Source organism: Hipposideros armiger, unplaced genomic scaffold (assembly GCF_001890085.2).
Source record: "Hipposideros armiger isolate ML-2016 unplaced genomic scaffold, ASM189008v1 scaffold_166, whole genome shotgun sequence".
Lineage (NCBI taxonomy): Eukaryota > Metazoa > Chordata > Mammalia > Chiroptera > Hipposideridae > Hipposideros > Hipposideros armiger.
The window spans coordinates 2,890,061-2,913,962 of NW_017731516.1; the positions used below are offsets into that span (position 1 = coordinate 2,890,061).

General features: G+C 35.6%; 1 protein-coding gene and 1 long non-coding RNA gene across 7 annotated transcripts in view; one reads left to right on the top strand and one right to left on the bottom strand.

The window, feature by feature from the left end:
* The window catches only part of CNOT2 (CCR4-NOT transcription complex subunit 2), a 112,883-nt gene extending 93,747 nt beyond the window's left edge, over window positions 1-19,136 (bottom strand). Inside the window, exon 1 of one of the 5 annotated variants that reach the window (XM_019651775.1) lies at window positions 18,675-19,136. Coding sequence is in view for 2 of the 5 variants with exons in the window: in XM_019651774.1 (XP_019507319.1) it covers window positions 18,675-18,679 (5 nt within the window). In the remaining 3 variants the exon portion in view is untranslated. The remainder of the gene's footprint in view (window positions 1-18,674) is intronic. The other 4 variants (XM_019651774.1, XM_019651773.1, XM_019651778.1 and 1 more) reach the window with 4 other exon arrangements.
* Window positions 18,725-23,902, top strand: part of LOC109387695 (uncharacterized) — a 72,867-nt gene continuing 67,689 nt past the window's right edge. The window contains exons 1-2 of one of the 2 annotated variants that reach the window (XR_002125069.1): window positions 18,725-18,809; window positions 19,246-19,316. This is a non-coding gene — a long non-coding RNA (uncharacterized LOC109387695). Of the gene's footprint in view, window positions 18,846-19,245; window positions 19,317-23,902 lie in introns of both variants that reach the window. The other variant, XR_002125070.1, reaches the window with a different exon arrangement.

Sequence of the window (23,902 nt, forward strand, 5' to 3'; positions counted from 1 at the left end):
AACAAAATGACAGCAACTTGTCTGTTCCCCTTCCCCTGATTCCCCAGCGCTGTTCCCCTCTCCCAACTCCCCAATAAAATCTTAAAAAAAAAAAAAAAATTTAGAGTTGTAATCTAAAACACTTACATTTAAGATTTCAAATCAATAACTTAACTTCCTACCTTAAGAAATTAGAAAAGATGAGCAAACTAAACCAAAAGCAAATAGAATAAAAATGAGTTCAGAAATAAGTGAAATAAAGAGAAAGAAAACAAAGAAAAATTAAAAGAACCAAAGTTGATTATCTAGAAAGAAAAACAAAATTGACAGTTTGAGCCAATCTGACCAAGAAAAAAGAGAAGCCTCAAAGTGCTAAAATTGGGAATTAGAAAAGGCACATTAATACCAACCTTACAGATATAGAGATTATAAAAAGATAATATGAACTATTAATACGCTCACAAATTAAATAACTAGATGAAATGCACCATTTGCTAGAAAGTCACAAACGCCCAAAATAGACTCAAGAAGAAACAAACCATCTGAACATACCTAGAACAGGTGACGATATTGAATTAGTAACTTTAAAACTTTCCACAGAAAATCCCAGGCCCAGATGGCTTCCCTGGTGAATTCTACCAAATATTTAAAGAAAATTAACATCAATTCTTCACAAATTCTTCCAAAACATAAAAGCACATGGAACACTTTCCTAATTCATTCTGAGGCCATTATTGCTCTAACAACATCAAAGACATCACAGGAAATGAAAACTACAGACTAGTATCTCTTATACACATACACAAATAGCAGCAAAATACTAGGAAACGGAGTTCGACAATAGATAATATGGAATATATGCTATGATCACGTGGGATTTATCCCAGAAATGCAAGACTTGTTTGACATCCTAACATCTAATGATGTAATATACCGTATTAACTGAAGACAAAAATCACATCTCAATAAATGGAGATAAAGCATTTAAAAAATCCAACAGTGCTTAGTGATTAAAAACACTCAAATAGAACAGAAAGAACTTTCTCACACTGATAAAGGGCATCTAGCAAAGAACTACAATAAGGCTCTCCATTCTTGCTACTTCCATTCAACCTACTGAGGGTTCTAGCCAAAATAAGTAGGAAAAAAATGAAATAAAAAGCATCCATCCAGGTTAGAAGGGAAAAACTAAAACTATCTTTATTTGCAGATGATATGATACTATATATAGAAAATCTAAGGAAGCTACTAAAAAAATATTACATTTTACAGCACTTTAATGGTTCAGGTTTTAATAATAACAGTTTACTGAGTTCAGCAAGGTTGCTGGATACAAAACAAATATGCAAAAATCAATTGTTTCAGGGCCGGCCGAGTGGCTCAGTTGGTTAAGAGCTCGCTCAAGAGTGAGAGCTCTGAGCAACAGGGTTGCCGGTTCGATTCTCCACCCAAGCTGAGCTGCCGATGAGCTGCCAACAGGTGACAGGGTGGCTCAGCTAAAAAACAAATTAAAAAAAGAAAAAAGCAAAGAATCTAAATCTGAACAGACATTTCTCCAAAGGCAGGCAAATGCCCAAATATGCACACAAAAAAAGTTAATGTCATTAATCACCAAGGTAATGTAAATCAAAACCATGAGCTACCACATGACATACAGGATGGCTATAATAAAAAGAAACTGAAACTGTCATCTGCTGGTGGAAATGTAAAATGGTACATAGCTGTTCTGGACAACAGTCCAGCAATTCAAGAAGTTAAACATAGTGTTAGCATATGACCAAACCAAGTCCACTAAATATGCAGCCAAGAAAAATGAAAACATATGTCCACCAAACCTTGTACATAAATGTTCACAGCAGCATTATTCATAATAGCCAAAAAGTAAAAACAATCCAAATGTCCATCAGCTGATAAATACATATATAAAATAGGATCTATCCACACAATGGAATGTTCTTCAGCAACAAAAGAAATGACATTGATAAATGCTTCAATGTGTATGATCTTTGAAAACATTATGCTAAGTGAAACAGCCAGTCAAAAAGACCACATATTTCACTTATATGAAATATACAGGATAGGTGGATCTACAGAAACAGAAAGTCGATCTGCAGATGCCTAAGGTTGAGTGGGGGTGGGGGATGAAGGAAATGAGGAGGGCCTGCTAAAGGGTGTAAGATTTCTTTTAGGGGTGATGTTTTAAAATTGATTGTGGTAGTGGTTTCAAAGCTCTGTGACTATACTGAAAACCACTGAATTGCACACCGCAAATGGGTAAGTTAATGTACGGTATGTGAATTATAAGTCAATAAGAGCTATATTATATAAAAGTGTCAATCAGTGTAATCTACCATATTAACAGGCTAAAAAACAAAGTAATCATATCAACTGACAGAAAAATTATTTGGCAAAATTCAACATTCATTCATCATGAAAACTTTCTGTGAACTGAAAATAAAACAGAATTTCCTTAATCTGACAAACTTACATCTATCATTATACTTAATGGTGAAAGACTGGATTCTTTCACATTTTAAGGCAATGATGTCCTAGGCAGTGCAATAATGCAAAAAAAATTTTTTTAATTTTTAAAAAAGAGCGAAAAGAAAAAGAAACAAAAGGCATACAGATTGGAGAGATACAAATAAGAAATCTTCCCTATAAACAAATGACACTGAGTAAAATATGCAAAGCAATCTATAAAAAAGCTCCTAGAACTACTGTGAGTTTTGCATGGTCACAAGCAAGATCAATGTATGAAAAAAATCCTACTTCTTTATGCTAGTAAATAGCTAATATAGCTCCAGATAGAACTATCTGTATTAGACACCAAAATTAGATACTTAGGTATAAATATGAGATGCATGGCTATTATTTTTACATAGTTATAAATCTAACAAAACACATGCAGGATCTGCATGCTGAAAACAACAAAACACTGATGAGTGAAATCAAAGAACTAAATAAATGGAGAGAAATACCATGTCCAAGGATTGGAAAACTCAATATAATTAGGTCTATTAGGGAGACCCTAATTGATCTATGGATCAATTAATACAATGCCAATCAAAATCCCAATGATATGTTATTATGAAAAATAGGTTTCTATTAGAAAATTTTGCAATTAGAAAAATCCCCAATTGGGCCGGCCAAGGGGCTCGTTAAGAGTTGGCTTGGGAGCACCAGCTCTGAGCAGCAGGGCCGCCGGTTCGGATCCCACATGGGCCAGTGATGCTGCACCCTCTACAGCTAAGATGGTGAACAAACAGGTTGACCTAGAGCTGGGCTGCCGTGAGTCGCCGGCGACGGCATAGGTTGCCGTAAGCTACCATGAGCGGCCAGCAGCCAGTGTGAACGGCCAGCAGCCAGCGTGAGCTACCGTCCAATGGCCAGCGACCGATTTGCCTCAGCCGGGAGGAACGCAATGATCACAATACCAACATGGGCCAGTGAAGCGACGTCCTCCACAACTAGACTGAAGAACAAAAGGACAGTAACTGTCTCTTCCTCTTCCCCAATTCCCCAATGCTGTTCCCTCCCCCAATTCCCCAATAAAATCTTAAAAAAAAAAAAGAGAGAAAATCCCAAATTAAAACCACAATGAAATCAAACTCACTAGAATGGCTATATTCACAAAAAAAGACAGTAAGTAACAAGTGTTGGAGAGGAAGAGGGAAAACTGGATCCCTCATCCACTGCAGGTGGGAATGTAACATTGTTCTAGGTGCTGGAGATATAGACACAATAATAAGTAAAAATAAGACAGGCAAAGTACCTGCTCGCATGGGCTGTTCATCTAGTTACCAAATAACTCATGGGCTTTTCATCTAGTTACCAAATAACTAACAGAAATGATTTCTGATGGTGACAAATGTTAAGCCAGACATGGTATTATGATATTGCAGCGAGGAATGGCAAGAAGTATACTATTGTAGATAAAAGTAATCAGGAATGACTTTTCTGAGATTACAATTGATGTCATTCGAAGGATGAGATGGTTATATCAGTTATATATGTAGAGGCTCATCTGTACCCAAAAATATATTTCCATTTATCATTGTATTAAATAAAATGTTTTTCTATATTCACTGAATATATGCAACTACCAACAAGTGATTCTAAGCTACAAGTGACCACTATAAATTGATTTTTTTTAATGCAAAGCCAAGAACGCTAATTTTAATTAGCCTTTTCAGTCTCATTTGAAGTAAATCAACAATTTTCATTAGGTATGATTTTTTTTTTAAATATTGAAATAATGAATGTACCCTTATCTTCAATGACTCCTTTGGGGTCTAATGGACTCAAGATTAAGAATCACTACTCTAAATGAAAATGTTTCTAGTCTATCTGAATGCCTAAAAATAAATATTAATTTTTAATGATCATATTTTAAGTGATTTTTGTATCTTTAAAAGCACAATTTACTCTGCCATTATCTGACTCACCTTCATTATCCCTCTAACCCATTTAAACTCCCATTTGTACTTTTCCACTAACTTTTCTTTCTTTTCTTCTACAGTATACATTTTTCAGACTGACCCATCATTTTTCAATTTTCATCTAGTAACTCTTCCTACTGAATGCACGATTACAGCATGTTTGATTTAACCAGTTACCAGTAAGACAAAAAATCATTTAGACTTACCCTGTAAAATTTAAGAAAAAGCGACATATTGGCAAACAGTAAAATTTTGTAGTGGGTAAAAAATATCCTTCAAAATTTAGTATTCTTGTTCTAAATTTTCTATGTGCCATACAAAACCAGCAAAACCTACTATTTTTCCCCCAACATTTAAAATTTTTCTTTCCAAAGGTCAAGTATAATTTGATAGGAACATAATTAGGAGTAAAAGCCTTATCAGTGTTTAAAGTCAAAATAAATATAAACTTTAACAACCTTTTAGTTATTTGGTCAAGTTAAAAACTATCTTCTGGACACAAGCACACACTATTGGTGTAATTGACTAAAAAACACCTTAACTCTCCTCAGCTCCAAGGCCAAATAAAAATATTAATGCATTCAATACATATACATTTATACAGTACTTAAGTACCGGCACTAAGTTGAACAGAGGATTTTTAAAATGAAACCATTAAAAATCTCTAAAGCTCACAGTGAGACATGTCTTCTAGACTAGTATCCGGCACCTAGTTGGCATTAAATTAAAATTTGCCAATGGAATAAAGAGTATGTGAAAAGCATCTACTACAGAGCCTGACTCAACTAAATGTTAGTTTCCTCGCTGCTTTCTCCCCACTGGAATATTATTACTCTTTGAAATAATTAACTACCAAATAATGAAGAGTCAGAATTACTGATTTTCCCTTGATTATTTTACTAAGCCTTCCAAGCTGTTAAAAAATTTTATGAGTTATAATTTTAATTTTAACTGGCAGAAACCTACAATTTTGTGACCTAACAGTAAAATAATCAAGACCTAAAAGTGATCACTTTCACTAGATGAAACTTTTAATAAACATAAACATGTATTTCTTCAACCACTAATGAATACTAATAAGATAAAAGTGCAATTCAATTGGTAGGCACAATTTTGTTAATAGATAAAAAGCAGACACCATGAGACACCTTTGTCCAAAATCGCCATTGAATTACACTACCAGTTTTATAAGAACCTATTGTTTGCTTTACTTATATGTACATACTATACTTTAATACTTCAACAACTATTCAAAGTAAGTAGAATTATCTCCATTTTAGAAAAGAAGAAACTAAGCCTCAGAAAGGTTAAGTAACTTACCTATACCTACAGGGTGGTAGAAAAAGGATTTTCCACCAATATCATGCCAAAGTCATTTAGCTCTAAACCTTATATATTTACTGTACCAAATATGCATTCATTCAACAAACACATCGCAAGCACCAGTTGGAATAATACATCAAAACACTATTCAAAAGAAATGATTGGTTGATACATGAAAAACATTGAAGAAGCAAAAATACTGTGTTGAGCAAAAAATGTCAGACCCAAAAAAATGCATATTGTACAATTTCATTTGTTGGAGCCTCTAAAAAAAAATAAATTCTAATCTATACTGACAGAAAGCAGGTTAGTGGTTCCTGTGGCCACAAAAGAGGACTCCTAGAATAGTGGGGGTGATGGGAACGTTTTTATCTGGATTATGATGGTCACACAGGTGCATACCTTCTTTCCCACAACTCCAGCCACACTTTCATGGACTTTCATGGCCAGCCAATGCAAGTCGGCTACCTCACATACTTCATACTCTATTGATCTCTTTTCTATATGCCCTTATTATCATCTGCCATACCATGTTTTATTTTTTACTTTGTACACCCTATATTCTCTTAGAACAATGCCTGGCACATAACAGAAAATAAATAAATATTTGCCAAATGAATGAATAAGTAACAAAGTATCTAATACAGTACTTAAATGTTCTTTTGTGTACTCCCCACTAGCAAACAACTTATTCTGTTCAAATTCATCCATGAATACCAAATTGAAGCACTCCAAACAGCATAAGCTTATGGTAAAAATATAATCCAATTTTAGAATTTAACAAAACATTTTAACTACATTTTTAGTGTTGATACAGTAAATTAAATTAGGCAAAAATCCTCTTAAATTTTTACATTAAGATTTATCTAGTCTGAACCACTTTGTGGTCAATTTTGGTTTCGTACCTCTATATAAACCTCACTTAATATCTGTGTACTATTAAATATTATTTACTTTCTTCCCCCAGGAAATATAGAATAATGCTTGGGAGGGGACAAGAGACAGGACTGTAACTGCTTATTATTTTATTCTTATTTTTATTCTTACTATTATTGAGAATAAAGGATATAAACAGAAAACACGTAAAACACAGTTGCACAATAAAAGATTTACTGCTCGGAAAAACAAAAAATAAAAATTTTTTAAATTGTAAGTTCACACCTTCAAAATGTAGGACATTTTTTTCTTTTTACACAACCATACTCAGTGTCACTGACAATAAAGTAAGGCAATTCGTTGGGGGTGGGGAGGCGGAGGCGGGAGGAGGGGGTATCACTTTGTGAGGGGTGTAAATGTCTAACTATTACATTGCTTTGTACACTTTAAACTAACAAAAAAAAGAATAAAATTACATTCAAGTAATTTAGAAAGACAGAAAGGAGGAGGGAGGAGGAAGGAAGGAAGGAAGGAAGGAAGGAAGGAAGGAAGGAAGGAAGGAAGGAAGGAAGGAAGGAAGGAAGGGCAATTCACACATAACTGGTGAGAAATGTAAATTGGCACAGCCTTGCTATGTGAAAAGAAGGCAAGTAAACATTAAAAGTTTTGGAAAATAACCTTTCATACATTCAACAAATACCTGTCAGGTCCTAAATGAGATTTCAAATACACATTAGTGAACAAGAGTGACTTGATCCCTACTTATGAACTAGTGGTGAAATGAGGGACAAAACTGAATAATGTTAGAATCAAAGGAACTTAACTGTTCTTTTTTTGTGCCAATTGATACCTTCATATCAGAAATAAAGATAAGCTTTCTGAAAGAGTTACAACTGACAGTCAATTTTGTAAAAGCAAAACTACATATCTTTGTCATGTCTTGAGATTTCAGCACATACATTATTTGCCTAAGGCTGGCATATATAATTAAAAATAAAAGCCATTTAATGAAACAATTTCGGATGTAGACTACTATAAAGAATGCTACTTTCAGTTAATTCCAGCAAATTAAGCAAAAAGCCTCTGGTATTCAAAAAGTGTTAATGAATTATCTTTTTCTTAGAAGAAACATATTGGACATAAATCAATATTCGATGCCTGAGCATACTGCTGTGCCTGACAATCATTATTAAAACCATTAAAAATTATAAAGGAGGCATAGCTTGACCAGGATTTGCAGCTCTCCTAGACGTTTACAAGTTTTATATTATAAATGTAAGTTTTACTAATAAGTTTTAGGTATAAGTAAGTTGTCTTTGTTCCACTTTAAGTTATTTGCCTTAGTTAATAAGAAAAAATGGAGGAGCAACCTAACTGAGGATTTGGGGTAGCAAGATTTCAATTTCTAGAGTTTGAACATGTTTTTAGGATTTGTATTTTATTTGAAGGCAGCTTTTATTTTTTAATAATAATATGAGATTAATCAGCAGGCCTCACAAACACATAGTTATCAGTAACTAGATTTTACAAGGGTGGCAGTAAAAGCAACACCTTTCCCTTCAATGCACAACAATCATTTTCCAAATTCATTACTCTGTGATTCACTTTCCTTACTTTGCTACTGCAGCTACTTAGTACTAGTCTGCTTTCCTTATATGGTACTGACTTTAATGCTTCAAAAGGCACAGTACCCAAGAGATCATACAGATTTAAGAGAAGGAAAAAACAGTAAAAGTTATTCATACACATTACATACACAAAGAACATACAATAGTTTCAAACTACTGCACTGACATTCTCAATGCTCTAATTATAAACTACAAATGATTTTCATTTGTAGGGTAAGAGAGGCATAATATCCACAAAAAATATCTTTGGCTAACAATGATAAGGACAAAGCATACACAGTTACAAAAAAACAGAATAGCCCAAAGAATCTTCATGATCTTTCATCCTTAACAAAGACAGGATGAAGATGAGGTAGACTTCCTGCTATATACTTAACACAGAGAAAATATCAGGACTCCAGCATGCAAAAATATCCAAGTATTAATTGGCCTACTATGATGAACATAGAATCATTTTTCCCACTCTCCACACTTCCCCCTCCTCAAAGTGCAATAAAGTGCAAACCATGTGAATGCAGCAATACCACAATGTAAAATAAATGAATGAATGAATGAATCATACAACTTAAAAAACTACTAGTTTAGTTACATCCACTAGTAATAAGGAATCATTATCATAATACTTGCACATGCTTTGCAGTTAAACACTTTTGCTTTCATTATCTCAATTCTCATCAGCAACATTAGGAAGTAGTAATGGCTAAAAAGCTGAGGCTATTCAATAGTAATTGCTCTACCCAGGCACATAGCTAATAAATTTCATGGAGGCCAAACTAATCTTTCCAAAACAATATATTATTCCTCCCCTAAATATGAGCATATATACACTCAAAGGTAAATAAATGACTTTTGTTAAAGTTCAAAAATTAAATGATAGGTTATGTTATGTACTTCCTTTGAGCTTCCTCCAGGATTCTGGAATATTTACTTTGCATAAAGGAAAAGAGATGGGAACCAGCATTGCTAAGAACCTATTATCAGGTGTTTTACATGATTGCTATTTTATTCATTTTAAAGAAATGGACACTGAGGCATAGAAAAGAAACTTGCTATACTCAACATAACTCAGGTTGCAAATGGTTGACAAGACTAAGTCCTGAGCCAATGCTCTCCCCATTAGATTTATCCCACTCAACAAAGGAATTAAATATGAATTATGTGCCATGCACCATTCCAAGTGCTTCAGATCAAGCAATGCTAAGATGTATTTATTACTCAAAATACTATACACAATACTTAACACAATGTTATCTAAACAAATTTCTTAGTAGGAAAAACATGTATAGACTCTATGAACAAAACTGTATCTTTCTTGTTTACATTTACAAAAAATAGCATGGTGTACGCTATGAAATAAATTGTGGCTAATTCTCATTTGCCTCAGCAGCTCATCTTTAAAAAAAAAACCCCACAAGAGCTTTTTATTTCTTAAGTCAACTCTATGAGGTAAATAATGTTATTTATCCATATTTTTCCAATGAGAACACTGAAGTTTAGGAAGGATAAGTCACACAGCTAATTAAAAGCAGCACAATGGTGATTCTAATTCAGGCTGGCTAGTACCAGAGATTTTAACATCATGTAAAATTCCAGCACACCATAACTCTCTTTAACAGGAAATAGTTACAATCAGCTCCATTTTGTTCAGCCACAAATGAACTAAATAGACAATTAGGCAACTTGGGCAACTCCAACTCATCATGGTAGAATCATTAACTTTTGCTATTTAAAGAAAAATCGTATATACTGAATACTATCAAAGTAGTAATTTGCTCAAATTGCATTCTTAGGGAATCCTTTATTTAAAAAAATAATTTGGACTTTTTTTTGCATTTCAAAACTAGCACATAATCCTAGCAACCTAAAATAAAATAAATGCATAACTAAATGTTATGTAGTAGTCTGAATGACACACGCATACATCTTAGCATTGTAAAATAAGTACTTCTAGTAATGTACAGGTACCAGTTCCTATGAATGATGTCATTAATTTAGGCTTTTTTTGGTATTATTCTCATTTATCTAAATAACATTCAATTTCAAGCCTGCAAATAACAACATTCAAACTTTGCCTGCTCTAAAACTTATGTAACAAATCCCATCCATTAATGTAAAACACTGAACTACTGGCACTGGTTGTTACGCACAACTTCTCTGGAAAACAAACTAGAGAGTTTCAAAGTCATACAGTTTTTAATAAAGAAAAAAATCCTGCCAATACAAATACCAAGTATTCAATTTGTCTAATGGAGAGAAAATAATCTTTCAAAAATTTCACAAATACTGCATACTACACTATCAAACTTGTAATTTTAATTATAAATCGACTGTGAAATCTAAAATTTGCCCCTAAAGCACAAACCTGATTATCACTTATATTTTTTAAAAAAATTTTTTGGTTATTCCTTATTATGTATGTCTTTCACACTATGGTAAATACATTCCTTCAACTAACTTCTCGGGAGGTCCCAGAATGTCATCAAGAATTATAGCAAATTATTGCCATTCTCCAAATCCAGCATATTCTCCCAGGCTTTGTGCATTTGCAATGCTCATTCCATATACTCACTCGCCTACTAAACTCCAAATTATCCTTTAAAAACCAGTTCAAATGCCATCTCCAACACATAAACTCCCTCAAACAAGACTGCTGCACTCTAGCATATAGCCACCGCAAAAACTAAACTTGAAGAATTATTCAGCGCATCTATAATAGTACATGGCACGTAGTAATATTTATTGAACTGTACAAGGAAATCTGATTAAACATGAAGATCATTACTAATTAATCTCTAAGAAAAAATCTACTATCTAAAAATTCGCAAAACTAAAAACTCTTAAACGTTTTGATAATTCTATACACAAAGTACTAAGTTTGCCCTCCTTTATAATTTACTAATACAGACAACCCCCAATTTCACCTGATCCTGAAAACATTATCATGGCCTTTTAATGAATCCTTCCTCTCTACATCTCTTACATAACATATTATAAATTACTTGGTCCACAAAAATATTTTCAGCAGTTGAAAGACAAGAATTACGTTTTAATCATCTATTTTTTTCCCTTTAGAGTTTACTATTGATGTAAAAAGCACTAAGTTACTGTTTACAAAACTTATTATCATCAAATATGAAAAATCTGACCCCATCTCAGAGCCTTCAATTCTTTCTGCTTTGAAAACCATTCATCCAGATTTTTTGCATGGCTTTCTCCTTTTTCAATTTCTACTCTAATGACACCTCCAGAGAGAGGTCTTCCCTCATCACCCTACTTAAAATAGTCCCCTCCTTCCATCCCTAATCAACTTGTGTACCCTTATCCCGCTTTATTTTCTTCATCACAATTACCACTATACTTCTTTAGTTGTTTACTTGTTTATACTCTGTCTCTACCTCTAAGATGTTAGCCCCATGAAGGCAGACTTGTCCTATGCACCATCATATATAGCCAGCACTACAGCAATGTCTAGAAGACAAAAAAAATGCTCAAATTATTAAAGGATTTAGTTGAAAATGTCTAGAATGCTAACCAACCGAGCCTAAAAATTTTAATTTAAATAATTTCTATCCAAATGCTACTCAAAAACAAATAAATCCTATGAATTTTGCATCTTCAGAGAGAAGAAAAAAGTCTTGACTTTTTTTAAAATGCAGATTTTAGGTTGGAACTGACCTTAGAGCTCAAGTCCAGTGGTTTTCAAACTATGCTCTGAAATACCTTACGAGCAGTCAGAGATCAAATTCCCTGAAGCACTGGACTACAATTGTTTTATACATACACATCTATTTTAGAGCGTGTGATTCACACATAGAGACCACAAAAGTGCATTATATAGTCATGCGTCGCTAAACGATGAGGATACATTGTGAGAAATGCACTATTAGGTGATTCTCTTTGTGGAAACATCATAGAGTACACTTACACAAACCTGGATGGTAAAGCCTACAAGCCTACAAGAAGCCTAGGCTGTATCGTATATAGCCTACTGCTCCTAGGCTAAAGCCTGTACAGTACAAAACAGCACAAGATTAAATCAAGCACAAGAGAAAATGCAATCAAGAGATGCAATAAATGAGACGTATGAGGTTACTGCCTGCATAACATGGCATACTGTTTTACAGCAAACTTTTTTTAAAAGTAGAAAAATTACTCTAAAATAACACAGAAAGTATAATACAGTAATACATAAACCAGTAACAGTCATTTATTATCAAATATTCTATACTGTACATAATTTTATGTGTTATACTTTTACACTACTGGCAGTGCACTCGGTTTACACCAGCATCACCATGTGATGTAATGAGTTGCACTAGGAGTTAAACAGGCTAAAATATCACTAAGCAATAGCATTTCTTCAGTTCTATTATAATCTTATGGGACCAACGCCACATACGCAGTCCGCTGTTGACTGAAACGTCATTTTGCTGCCCGTGACTGTATATCAAATTTAAACACTTTGAAGACTGCTATCTTCTGCCAGATTAAACAGTTTTGCTATAGACCTTGAATAAAGTTTGGCCTGACATGTCTATGAATATAGCTACAATTTCTCACAAATGTGCACGGATTATAAAGAGTGTAACTCTCATTTTTCTTCTAATTTAAGGCCAGACATGCTTACTCACATAAAATTATAAAAACTACACTTCTAAAAGCACTATTTTGTGCACTATTAAATCAACGTAAAGTACAAGGCATATCTGCTCAGCACATAATCTTCTTACAAAATAACTATTCAATAAGTAAATTTACAAAATATGGCATCAGTGTGCTATATTAACTACTCTCATTATAACACAATATTATTAAAGTTTTGGTGTTTCTTGATAAATACATGATAACTTTTAAAAATATGAGCAGCTGTTGTATTTTGCCAGAAAATAAAGCTTTAAACTAAAATTTCCTACTACTTCAAACTCCTATATTATTTTAATTAAATTATCCTGAATATGCAAGATGACCAGTTAAAAACAAACCTTCTACTTACATCTACTTAATATGATGGATCAGGATTTTCCCTATAAAGTAGCATTAAGTGAGAATGGTATTAGATACTGAACCCAATCTAAGAATAAAATGGCCTTCGTAATTCCCAATTACTAAATTTCATACTAATCAAGGCAGTTTGATTATTCTATCTTGATGTTAATGTTAAAATTTAACCTTATTTAAAAAGTTAACATCAAAATAACAACCATATAAAATTGAGATGATGTATACTGAAGTGCGTTGCAAGATGTAAAGCATTTTCTAAAATATTTAGTAAAATTAAGCCAAAAGGTATCATCAGGTACTTTGACATGGTAAACTTACTGTGAATACTATTTCACCAACCTATAAAAGACTTTTACAAACAGAAAATCAAATACAAAATTTGTATGAAAGGAAAGTATAATTTACAATGTAAAAAGTAACACAAAAATACAAGCCTGCCAAATAGGACACAAAACCAAATGTTCCTCTCCCAAACACATCGCATTACATAATCAGTCATTATATTTTGTCCAGGTGCTGGCACAGAATGCAATTATGTTTCAACATCCAAATATATGAATGGAAAAATGGTATATCACTATATTAAAAAAAAACAAAAAACAAGCCTACTCACTGTTACCTAAATTGCCAGGAAACATTAATTTTCTGTTGCTTATTTTATCATTCCTTGGAAAAGTACAAATTTACAAGTGTGCACTCACATCTACTTTTACTTAAGGAAAGACATTTCAACTCAGTAAAAGCAGAGATAGGATTGAGAGTCCTAAGTGCTGGATCGAATTCTCTTTCCAAAAAAAAAAAAATACCATCTCTGTATCTTTAATAGTTTTTAGACATTAAAAAGTCTCTGGAAAATACATAGGCAAATGAAACACAAGAAAAGATTTCTAAAATCTTAAGCCAAATATTAGCATCTCTACTTAAATCAATTCTGGGAGTCATTTACTCTGTTTTGATGTCTACATCTCAAAAAACCAATACAAAACTGGTGCACAATATTTTATCAGAATTTTTCAGACTTTAGAAAGACAAAATAGTGTATATGTACATACGACCTAACATGGTTAAGCAATGGTAAATATATATGACTGTAAATATATACGACCATGTAACTATAAATACAAAATATCTCCTTCAACCAATGACCTTAATCATACAAAATACAGCAAGAAATACAGATCTAAACACTATGCCAGAAGCACTTTACTACTAACATCTTTCCGTAGTCCTGCACTCACTCTACACACATTTCTCAAAGAAGATGGTTATCTAGTTTCCCCTAGGTAATTAAGAAGCAAAACTGTAAGAAAGGATTCAAGGAAGTGAAGGAATACAGGATGCACATCTCATTCCCTTTCCCAATCTGTGGTTTCTGATCTGTGGATTGGAAAACAGCACTCTGACAGCATTGTCAAATGACAATCTGGCACCAGCTCACTTTACTGAGTATTTATTGACAACCCACTAAGTACTATGCACTACAGAAGGTAGTAGAAATATAAATATAAATAAGACAAATCCCTACCTCTTAGGGGCTTACAGTCTAGCGGAGGTTATGGTAGATGGCAGGGTTAGACAGTTAATTACAAAACAGTGTGACACATTCAATTAAGAGTAGTTTGAAGAATAAAAGCAGTATAGCAGAAAGATTTGGGGAGTCAGGAAGGGTTTCATTAAGACAGTAACACCAGAGTAGTTTTGAGGAACAAGAAGTTTGCCAAACAACAGAAGTGATAGTAGAAATAAGCCCACCACACACACACATAAAAACATACACATGAAAGCACAAAAAAGAAAAGAAAAATTCTCAGGGTAAGTGGCAAATATGTCCAAAATATCTATCTATATTTAAACAGACTTAGCTCCTGAATCAAAGCATATACAACTTATTAAATTGTGTCCAGAAAAGGCAAATTTTAGGTTTTTTCCTCCTGGATAATTCATTTGGCATTTCCCTATTACATAATGAGATCTGACCAAAAAATAAACATTGTGAACCATTTTATTAGATCACAATGCAGCATATAACCAAGTGATATACCAAGAGATTTTCACCTTATTTCAGAGAACAAGCTATCAGAAAAACATATTAGGAATTTTTTTCCAGGTCATCCTAATAGTACAAAGTAAATAAATGAACAAGCCATATCAGCATGACTTGTCATGAGAGAGGAGTTTTAAGAGTTTATTTAAAAAAAAAGCCAAACAGAAGAACTAAAGTAACAAGAAAAAATATATGAAGTATTCAAATCGAAGGAAAGGGTCAATGAACAAAAACCAAGGTAAAAATTATAAAATAATTTTTAAACCCTTATGTCCATTCTATTTCTTTTCAAAGACAGACTTTCTACGATTTTCGTACACAGCTGTTCTTAAAAAAATCTAGTGAAAACCAAAAGGGAATTCAATTCCTTTAAGTATCACAAGCAGAAATCATCCTTAGTAAGAATAGTCACCTGATCATCATCCAGAATGACTCCTCTCATAGCACTAGATCCCTGATATCAATACTGTATGTAACTCTATTCAAACATTACAGTGTAACTCAGATTAACTCTGCCTGTAAAACTGCCCTACCCAAGTAAGTACCTTGGTTTCTTTTGCTTCTTTGTGTTACAAAATCCACTAGAGGTCTAGGTAGCAAATAAAATCTTAGTAGTGTCTTCTAACGAAGACTATCACTATTTGCATAAGTTGTCCTCAAACAACTATTCAAGCAAGCACATGGAAAGTTTGCTTTTATGTAATCATAACAGAATGAACTTTCTACAGTTAAAAAAAATTAAGACAAAAAATGCTATTTAACATTGCTTTTAAAGAGCAAAAAAGTTAACTTTTTACTAGTCTATTAATGTCTACTCATTTCATACATAGGCACGAAGCATACCTTTTCCTTATTATCAGAAAATCTTATGAAGCAAATTTGTCACTAAAAAGGGTAAAACTAACTTCCCACAGGTTGTGAACAATTCTGTGAGGGTCTTTAAAAATACAAGCACTTTTAATAGCAATATCTATGAAGAGATAAAAACCAAAACAACTGGGTTAGAAGTACTTCTAATGAAATCTACTCATAAAATAAAGTACTTATTTACTTTGGAACAAACAGAATTTGCAAGTTATAACTATAAAGTATCTCTCAAAAATCGAAAAATAAATTAAACATCCAAGGTTATTAAGTAAAAACATAGGTAATTAGTTATCTTGGGGAGGAATAGTCTGCGTTTTATTTTATCATCAAGATCAAGTACTTTTCAAGTAAAAGGGATATAAGTCATTCATACATTTTGCCCTCTATTTCCCACCATATAAATTCACTTTAAAACGAAAGTATTACAGAAACTGAAAATTTGTAAAAGGCTGTATTTGTTTGGTTAAACATACAGGCATTTTTCATTCCCCAAGAGTATCAGACTAGGTTACAGATATCTCTACCCAGTATACTTAAAATAAAAGGGTTCTGCCTACAAATGATGCTTACACTAATATATTTTTATTGATAAAGCATTAATTAGTATGCAAAAATGTGAAAGTTTCTCAGTTCCTCTCTAAAACACGAAGTATTCACAGAAGTCACTGCAACTGCCCCCAGGAAAGAATGAGAGAAAACTAAACTTTTTAAAATTAAATGAGGATCTTATAAAGAAGCGGAGCAGTTTTGCCTTTTTACATGAATTTTGTATTGTTCAACGTACAAAGCGTACTAAAGATCTTGATCCACTAAGAAGTGTTTCAATGAAGAGATCAGAATGCAGACATCTAACCATTTGAATGTACTTGAGTAGACATTTAACCATTTCAGTCCACTGTGATTCTTAACAGTTCCTTTACATCTAGGATAAGATTATCTCCCATAATTACAAAAAGGGTATGTTCACTGACGTTTGGGAAACAAATATTGTGAAACATAGCAAGTATTCCTAACAATTCAACATAAACCTGGTAATGTAAATACGTAGATACTTTCAAATCAAAATGTGCACTTATTCTAGAAGTCTAGAAATTCCTAATATCAAGCATGACAGAAAATGTGTTCAACTTTGAACAAACTTCAAGTATGGCCTCTACTTAACAGATTTTGTTAACTCAGAGCCTAGCATTTCACCAAGAATCTAAGAGTTGATATCAGTGTATACTTAATGTTCTTATATTAGAAACCATCCTGAAGATTAAGGAGTAGGATTCTTTGACCAAGAGTTTTATGAAAATAAAACTGTTGCATTCAGTCTGGATGTTGAAAAGTGAAGGCATCTCCTAGGATTCAAAGGAAGTTGATGTTTGGGTTCCTTCCGAGAGGGTGGTACCCGCACGTTAAGACTTTTATGGTGGTAATACCGTACTCACAGGGCCTGAAATAAAATGCGAATTCTAAAACCTAGGAAATGCTTTTATTAAAAAGAGAAAACAAAAAACCTACAACTCGCATTCAAAAAGGTCCAGTCACCAACAGTTACAAGCTCTCTCTCCTCGACGGACACAGAGCCTCAGCTAAGAACTAGGAGGGCCTCTTTTAAGACTACTCATTTCTTCCGTAAAACTTTTAAGTTCGACTCAAGACAGCAAAAGGTGGCGAGGCCCCGGCGGAAGTAGAAACCCAGGGCTAGCAACTTCACAAACAGAAACGTCTCGGGTTCCTCCGCCGCCCCAGGACTATCCGGACTGTCTCTATCACACCACGGAAGCTTCACCCTCCGGGTGCGGTGGCAGAGGAAGCATCACAGTTTGCACTCCTCCTGCCACCATCCAAAGCCTTCGGTATCCCAAGGCCTGGAGGCGCCTGAGGCCCGTTAGCCAGTCCAGTGTTCCTCATCTTTTACATACACACATACATATATATATATATACATACACATACATACACACACACACACACACGCACACACACAAGTTGCAGGTGATGTTTGTGTACTGAGAGAATGTGAACAGCCAGGGACCGCGGCAGCTGATGGGAAGGCGGGGGTGCCGTCTAAAGCGGGCCCGGGCTCCTTGGCCACCGCCGCTGCCGCCTTCTCTTCTTCCCCAGGAAGCGGCGCGACGGAGGCTCCTCGGTGCTGGCGGGAGCCCGTGAGAGCGGAGTCTGGGGGAAGCCCCAGCGCCCGCCGAAGGGACCGGGCCTAGGATTCAGAGCTGCAGCTGCAGCGACCCGAGTACAGCGACGCTTTACGTCCGGTCCACCACCCTCCCCATACACACCCCCTCCCTCCCTCCACCGCCGCCACCCCCCCTCCCCGCCCGCTCCACTCTCCCTCTCTCGATTGGAGCCGAGACAAAAGCAACGGGAAGCGGCGGGCCGGGACGCTGCCCGCAGACCCCAGGCGCGACCGGACCGGCCCCGAGGCATTCCCCTGCCTTGCGGGGGCCCCGAATCCGCCGCCCCCGCCGCGCGCCCCGCCGCCAGACTTCCGAAAATTTGCCAAAAACTCACCGCATGAATTTTCTTGTCCCGCGGATCCAAGATGGCGACGTATCCACCGCAGAGGCTGCTGGGAGCAAGACCTTTACCCTCTGACCCCCACCGTGACCCCCGTCGTTCCGGCTTCCCTCAAGGCGGCGGCGGAAGGTGGGAGCGGCGACTGCCTACGGGACAGGGTTGGGGGTGGGTAGACCGCTTCCCGCGCGTTGGACAGTAGGTGGGGAGAGGCGATTCACTCCATCACCTCCCCCTCGGCGGCCTCCACCCTGTCTCGCACCAACTCACCCGGAGGCTTGTAGCTTCTCCGCGGCCGTTATAACGAGCGGGGCCTTTGCGGCCTCTACAGTTCCCCTGGGGCAGGGTTGCTTCACACTGGGCACCGGCACTGGGTGCGAGGTGGGCCGCGGGGTCCAGGGGCGGGGAATGGTGAGGTGGCATGGGTCCGCCCTCCCTGGGGATGCCGAGCGTGTTTGTGTTTGGGTCCGACACCCCGCCCCCCCCCCCAACGTCAGCCTGGAACGGGGGCCTGCCTTCCTCCCAGCACCTGAAGCGAATTCATGGCTGTCCCCCTTTCCTCCCTCAGCCCCCGCAACCTCCGGTGCTCGTGCGCGCGTTTCCAGAGACCGGCAGCACGTCACCATCACCTCCTGAGAAGTGAGTTCCCCTCTGCCGATACCATTGGTGTTTTCTACTCACCACCCTTCTTTTTTCTTTTTAACTTGGTGGGAGGGAGCATATTGGGGAGCAGGTTTTTAAAGCGCTTCTGGGTGAGCTTGTGCCAGCAGAGTTAGATTTTGTAGCACGTAAGCTTGAGTGACCGGCTGGGCTGTCTACAAGACCGTTTGAAATTACGGTGGTTTGGGTGGAAACTTCAGGGGAAGGACAAGTCTCAGCTTTCCAGAAAAACAATTGTCTCTCAAAGTGAAATGAAATTTTTTTCTTTGAAATAATAAATCTCTCTCTATTCCTTTGTATGTTGATAAACTCTTCCCTTTTTGTTACCACTCGACATTTTTGGACTTAAAATGAGCCTCTGCATGTCTGTTTGGGAGTTGTGTAGTTTCGTAAAGTGAAAATTGTTATTTCTGTCTATTTGAATAATAGAATTCATTAAAGTACAATTCATTTGGAGTCAAGTTTCTACTTCGTTTCTTTTGTACAATTACCATTTCCTCCCCCCCCCCAAACTCACTGTAATCCAATTTAAAATTTATCATTGAAGGGCAAAGGGCATCTGTCCGTCAGGAAGACAAATAAGCATACTATAAAACAAAAGGTGACTCGTGTTTACGGAATACAAGGTACTTTGAATTAGTAGAGCCTGTGTAAATTTATTTAAACTCCGAATGGTGCTGATGTAGCCAGTAGAAAATGTTTGCCTGGTTACTCATTTCATTAAACATTCTGCTTCACTGTGTTTTTTACTCCAGAAAAATTCAGAGGAGTAACACTTTATATTTTTTTCTGTCCCTTTTGCCTCCCTTTCCCCCAACAGTTCTTTCCTGCTTCTTAAGCTTTCTCTTCTACTATGTAAGATGGTGTGTTAAAAGGCTGGTTGCACCTCTGTTCATACACATAGGTATATCTATATCTATCTATCTATATAGATAGATAGATCGATAGATAGATATCTGTGTTTTACTGAGCATTTTAACCTATTAATAACATGAAAGTATAACTATTAATATTTGGAATCACAAGATGGAATAATAAAAATGGGATATGCTGATACGTGTATAGTAACAAGTTTTACTTACCGTTTAATCTATTAGTTTGACTCATCTAGAGGACTTTGTTAAGACCAAAAGATGTACCTTATTCTTAACATCCCTATATTTACTCAAAAAAAGCACAAGTTTTTTTTTGAGTAAAACATAAACATTGGTAAAATTGGAGAAATCACTTCCTGGAGGGGACAGGTCTAATTGGACATTTTGTTACCTTGGATATCTTACTGAAAGAGAGAAGACAACAAACATTTTCAAAGTAAATGTGTAGCATAGGAGCATTAGGAAAAAACACACTGATACTATTGCTTTCTTGAGAAGACTGTTTAGGATACATTTACTTTAAGTCTTGTTGGATAACAAGTTTTAAATTGTCTTATTACTGGTGTCCAATCTGTTATAAATTTGTAAAACTTGTTTAATACCTACCTCAGAGGTTGGTTCTAGGTACTCAGTGAGCTAACATTTGTTAACAGGCTTATAGTAAGCACTCTGATACATTTTTTTATACTGCCCTATTGGAAGAAAAAGTTCATTTTTATAGCTGATATTGATCGTATTTGCCCACTTGGTAGTTTTTATTGTTATTATTCACTTTGATGGATTTTCTTAGTTTTACTGAAAAACAGTCCATACCCTGTATGTGTTTTGTGTGTTTTTGAAATGTGCATAAGGTAAATTCCTTATGCACCTCATAGAAAAACTACTGATTTCAATTGAGAGAAAAATTCCTTATTAGGGGAAAAATGAGTTTATAAATAACTAGTTGTAGGAAAGGAGGGCCTCACATTTTTTAAAAGTTGTAGACAATACTGAAAATCTTACCACGGTAAGGGATAAAAAGGACAGGTATCTAAAATTTAACAGGTACTGAAAGAGAACATTTGGATCCAGACTGTCCTCCCATAAACAGTATCAGCAGTTCGCTCACTTGCTGAGGCATGAAACTAGGAATCTTCTGTGATTCCTTAAATTCTAGGTCCAACTCCTCATCCAGTACCATCAGCTCTTCCTTGTGTGTTTTCTGAACTCAGCCACTTCTCATCACCTCTCATGCCACCACCCTGTCCAAGATACCATTACCTCTTGCACAGCAATATCCACACTTATCCCTCTGCTTCCTCTTTTCCCTGTGCCCCTTCAAACCATTCTCTACATACCAGCCAGAGTGATCATTTTTAAAAGTTCATAAGACTACTTCGCTCCCTTGTTTAAAATCCTCCAAAAGCATCCCTTAGAATAGAATAAAATCCAGCTTTCTTACCATGGCTTTTAAAACTGCATAATCTGCCTCCTGCCCTCCTCTCTACAACTTCATTTTATTCTTACCCAGCCTTCCTTTGTTTCTGTCATGTACCAAGCTTTTCCCAGTCTGTAGCAAAGACTATTAGTTGTCCCCTAAAATTTCTGTTTTTTTTTTTTTTTTTCATAATAACAGATGTGGGCACTAGCTGTCCAGAGTAAAGACTATATTTTCCAGCCTCCCTGTAGCTGTATGGTAGTTCTGGCCAATGGGATGTAAGCAGATAGGTCATGTGACACTCTTCCAGAACCATCCTTAAAAGACAGCTGTTGCACACCTTCAGTCCTTTGCTTCTTTTCCTTTTATATCCTGCATCCTGAAAGAGCTGCCAGTTTGGGCCATGTGCAAGTTCCCCCATCCTAGGGATGGCAAAACTTGAAGCTCGCAGAAACCTGGGGCCTTGAGACCTTTGTGGAGTACCATACCAGCCCTGAATTCCTTACATTCAGATTTTGATGTAAGGAAAAAGTAAACTATCTTATTAAAGCTACTATTTAGGGTCTCTTGTTCTCAACTGAACTTAATTTTAGCTGATACTGCATCCCAGGACCTTTGCCCTTACTATTTTTTTTTTCCATGAGATATGCTTTCTCTATGTCTATATATGACTAACGTTCTCATCCTTCAGGTCTTAACTCAGATATCATCTCTAAAATGCTTTCCCTGGTCACCATATCTAAAGCAGCTCCTTTTTGCATTTATTCTGTCTCATGACCCTCTGTTTTCTTAATAGCATTTATAATTTGTCATTTTTATTTATTATGTTTCCCTTCACACTACTAAATACGTACGTTCCATGAGAGCAGGGACTATGTTTGTTTTGTTCACTGCTTTATCCACACACATGGTACACATTAGATAAGTACCGTTACATGTGTGAGACAGTGAATAAATGAACCATTAAACTAATGAAATAGAGCCTTATCCAAGATTCGGTAGACTTCTTAAGTAAATGTCTTGAAAGTTTTCCTTCAACACATAATGTATAAAATCCAAGCTAAGAAGTAGCTAGGAAAAATAGAGCTAAACTAATGGAATAAATATGCCTTGCTTCCAGCTCTTGATAATGAAGATATGTACCTTTTTCTGGGAAAATTACAAGGTTATTAAGAAAAAAAAACGTAATTGGTGAGGCAGAATGGCAAATCGAAAGAGTGCTACAATATAATATCTAGGGCAGAAATTCCCACTAAATAGTAGCCTGATTTATTATATAACTTACTGGACCTCAGATTTGTCATCTAAAACATATGTAAGAATCTTAAGCTTTGAATGGTAATATAAAAGTTTAATAGTAAGTCTGTATTAGGAGTGACATAACATGTTACACATTAATTTGGTCTTCAGGTGTTAACAAGTGATTATGTCTTGATCATACTGGCAAGGGTTCAGAGAAACAGCTTATACTACTGAGTATAAATTGGCACATTTCTAGGTGCAGTTTGGCAATATACATCAAAAGCCTTGAGCATGAGCATTTGACAGGGCAATTCCTCTTCTAGAAATGTGTTATAAGAATATGTGGAACAATTTTATTGCAAGAGGGTTCATTACTGCATTGTTTACTAGAGTATTGGTTAAATAAATTAAGCTACATCCATACAATAGAATAGTATTCAGCCTTTAAAAATGAGGTGGAGAAAATGTTATCAACATGGTATATTAAGTGTGAAGAAGGTTTTAAAATATAATACCAATTTTGTAAAAATCTACAAGTTTACAAAGGACCAACAGGATATATTATCAAAGTATTAATTCAACCTTGTAGAAATAACTATTACAATTATTTTTATTTCATTATTTCTATTTCATAGTTTTTAATTTTCATAGAATAAAAATTTTTAATACTAATGAAAAGGTTACCTTTATCTTTAAAGAAACAAGCAGATAATTTTGGGAAATAGTACCACGTACTCAGTTGCCAAGCCTGATATCTTTCATTCTTTTTTCTTCCCTACACCCCACAACTAATTATTAATTCTTGTATGCTTTACTTTCTAAATATGTCTAGTATCCTCCCTTAATCTGGTCTTTCTTCATTAAGTTTTACCTCTTTCCAGTCTACCACCAGATTCTATAGTGCACATCTTAGGAGACTCCCCTGCATAAAATCTTTATAATGATGTCTCATCACCTACAAGGTAAAAGTGCAAGCTCCTACTCATGAGATAGAAAGACCTCGCTATAACACCTTTCTACATTTGCAACCT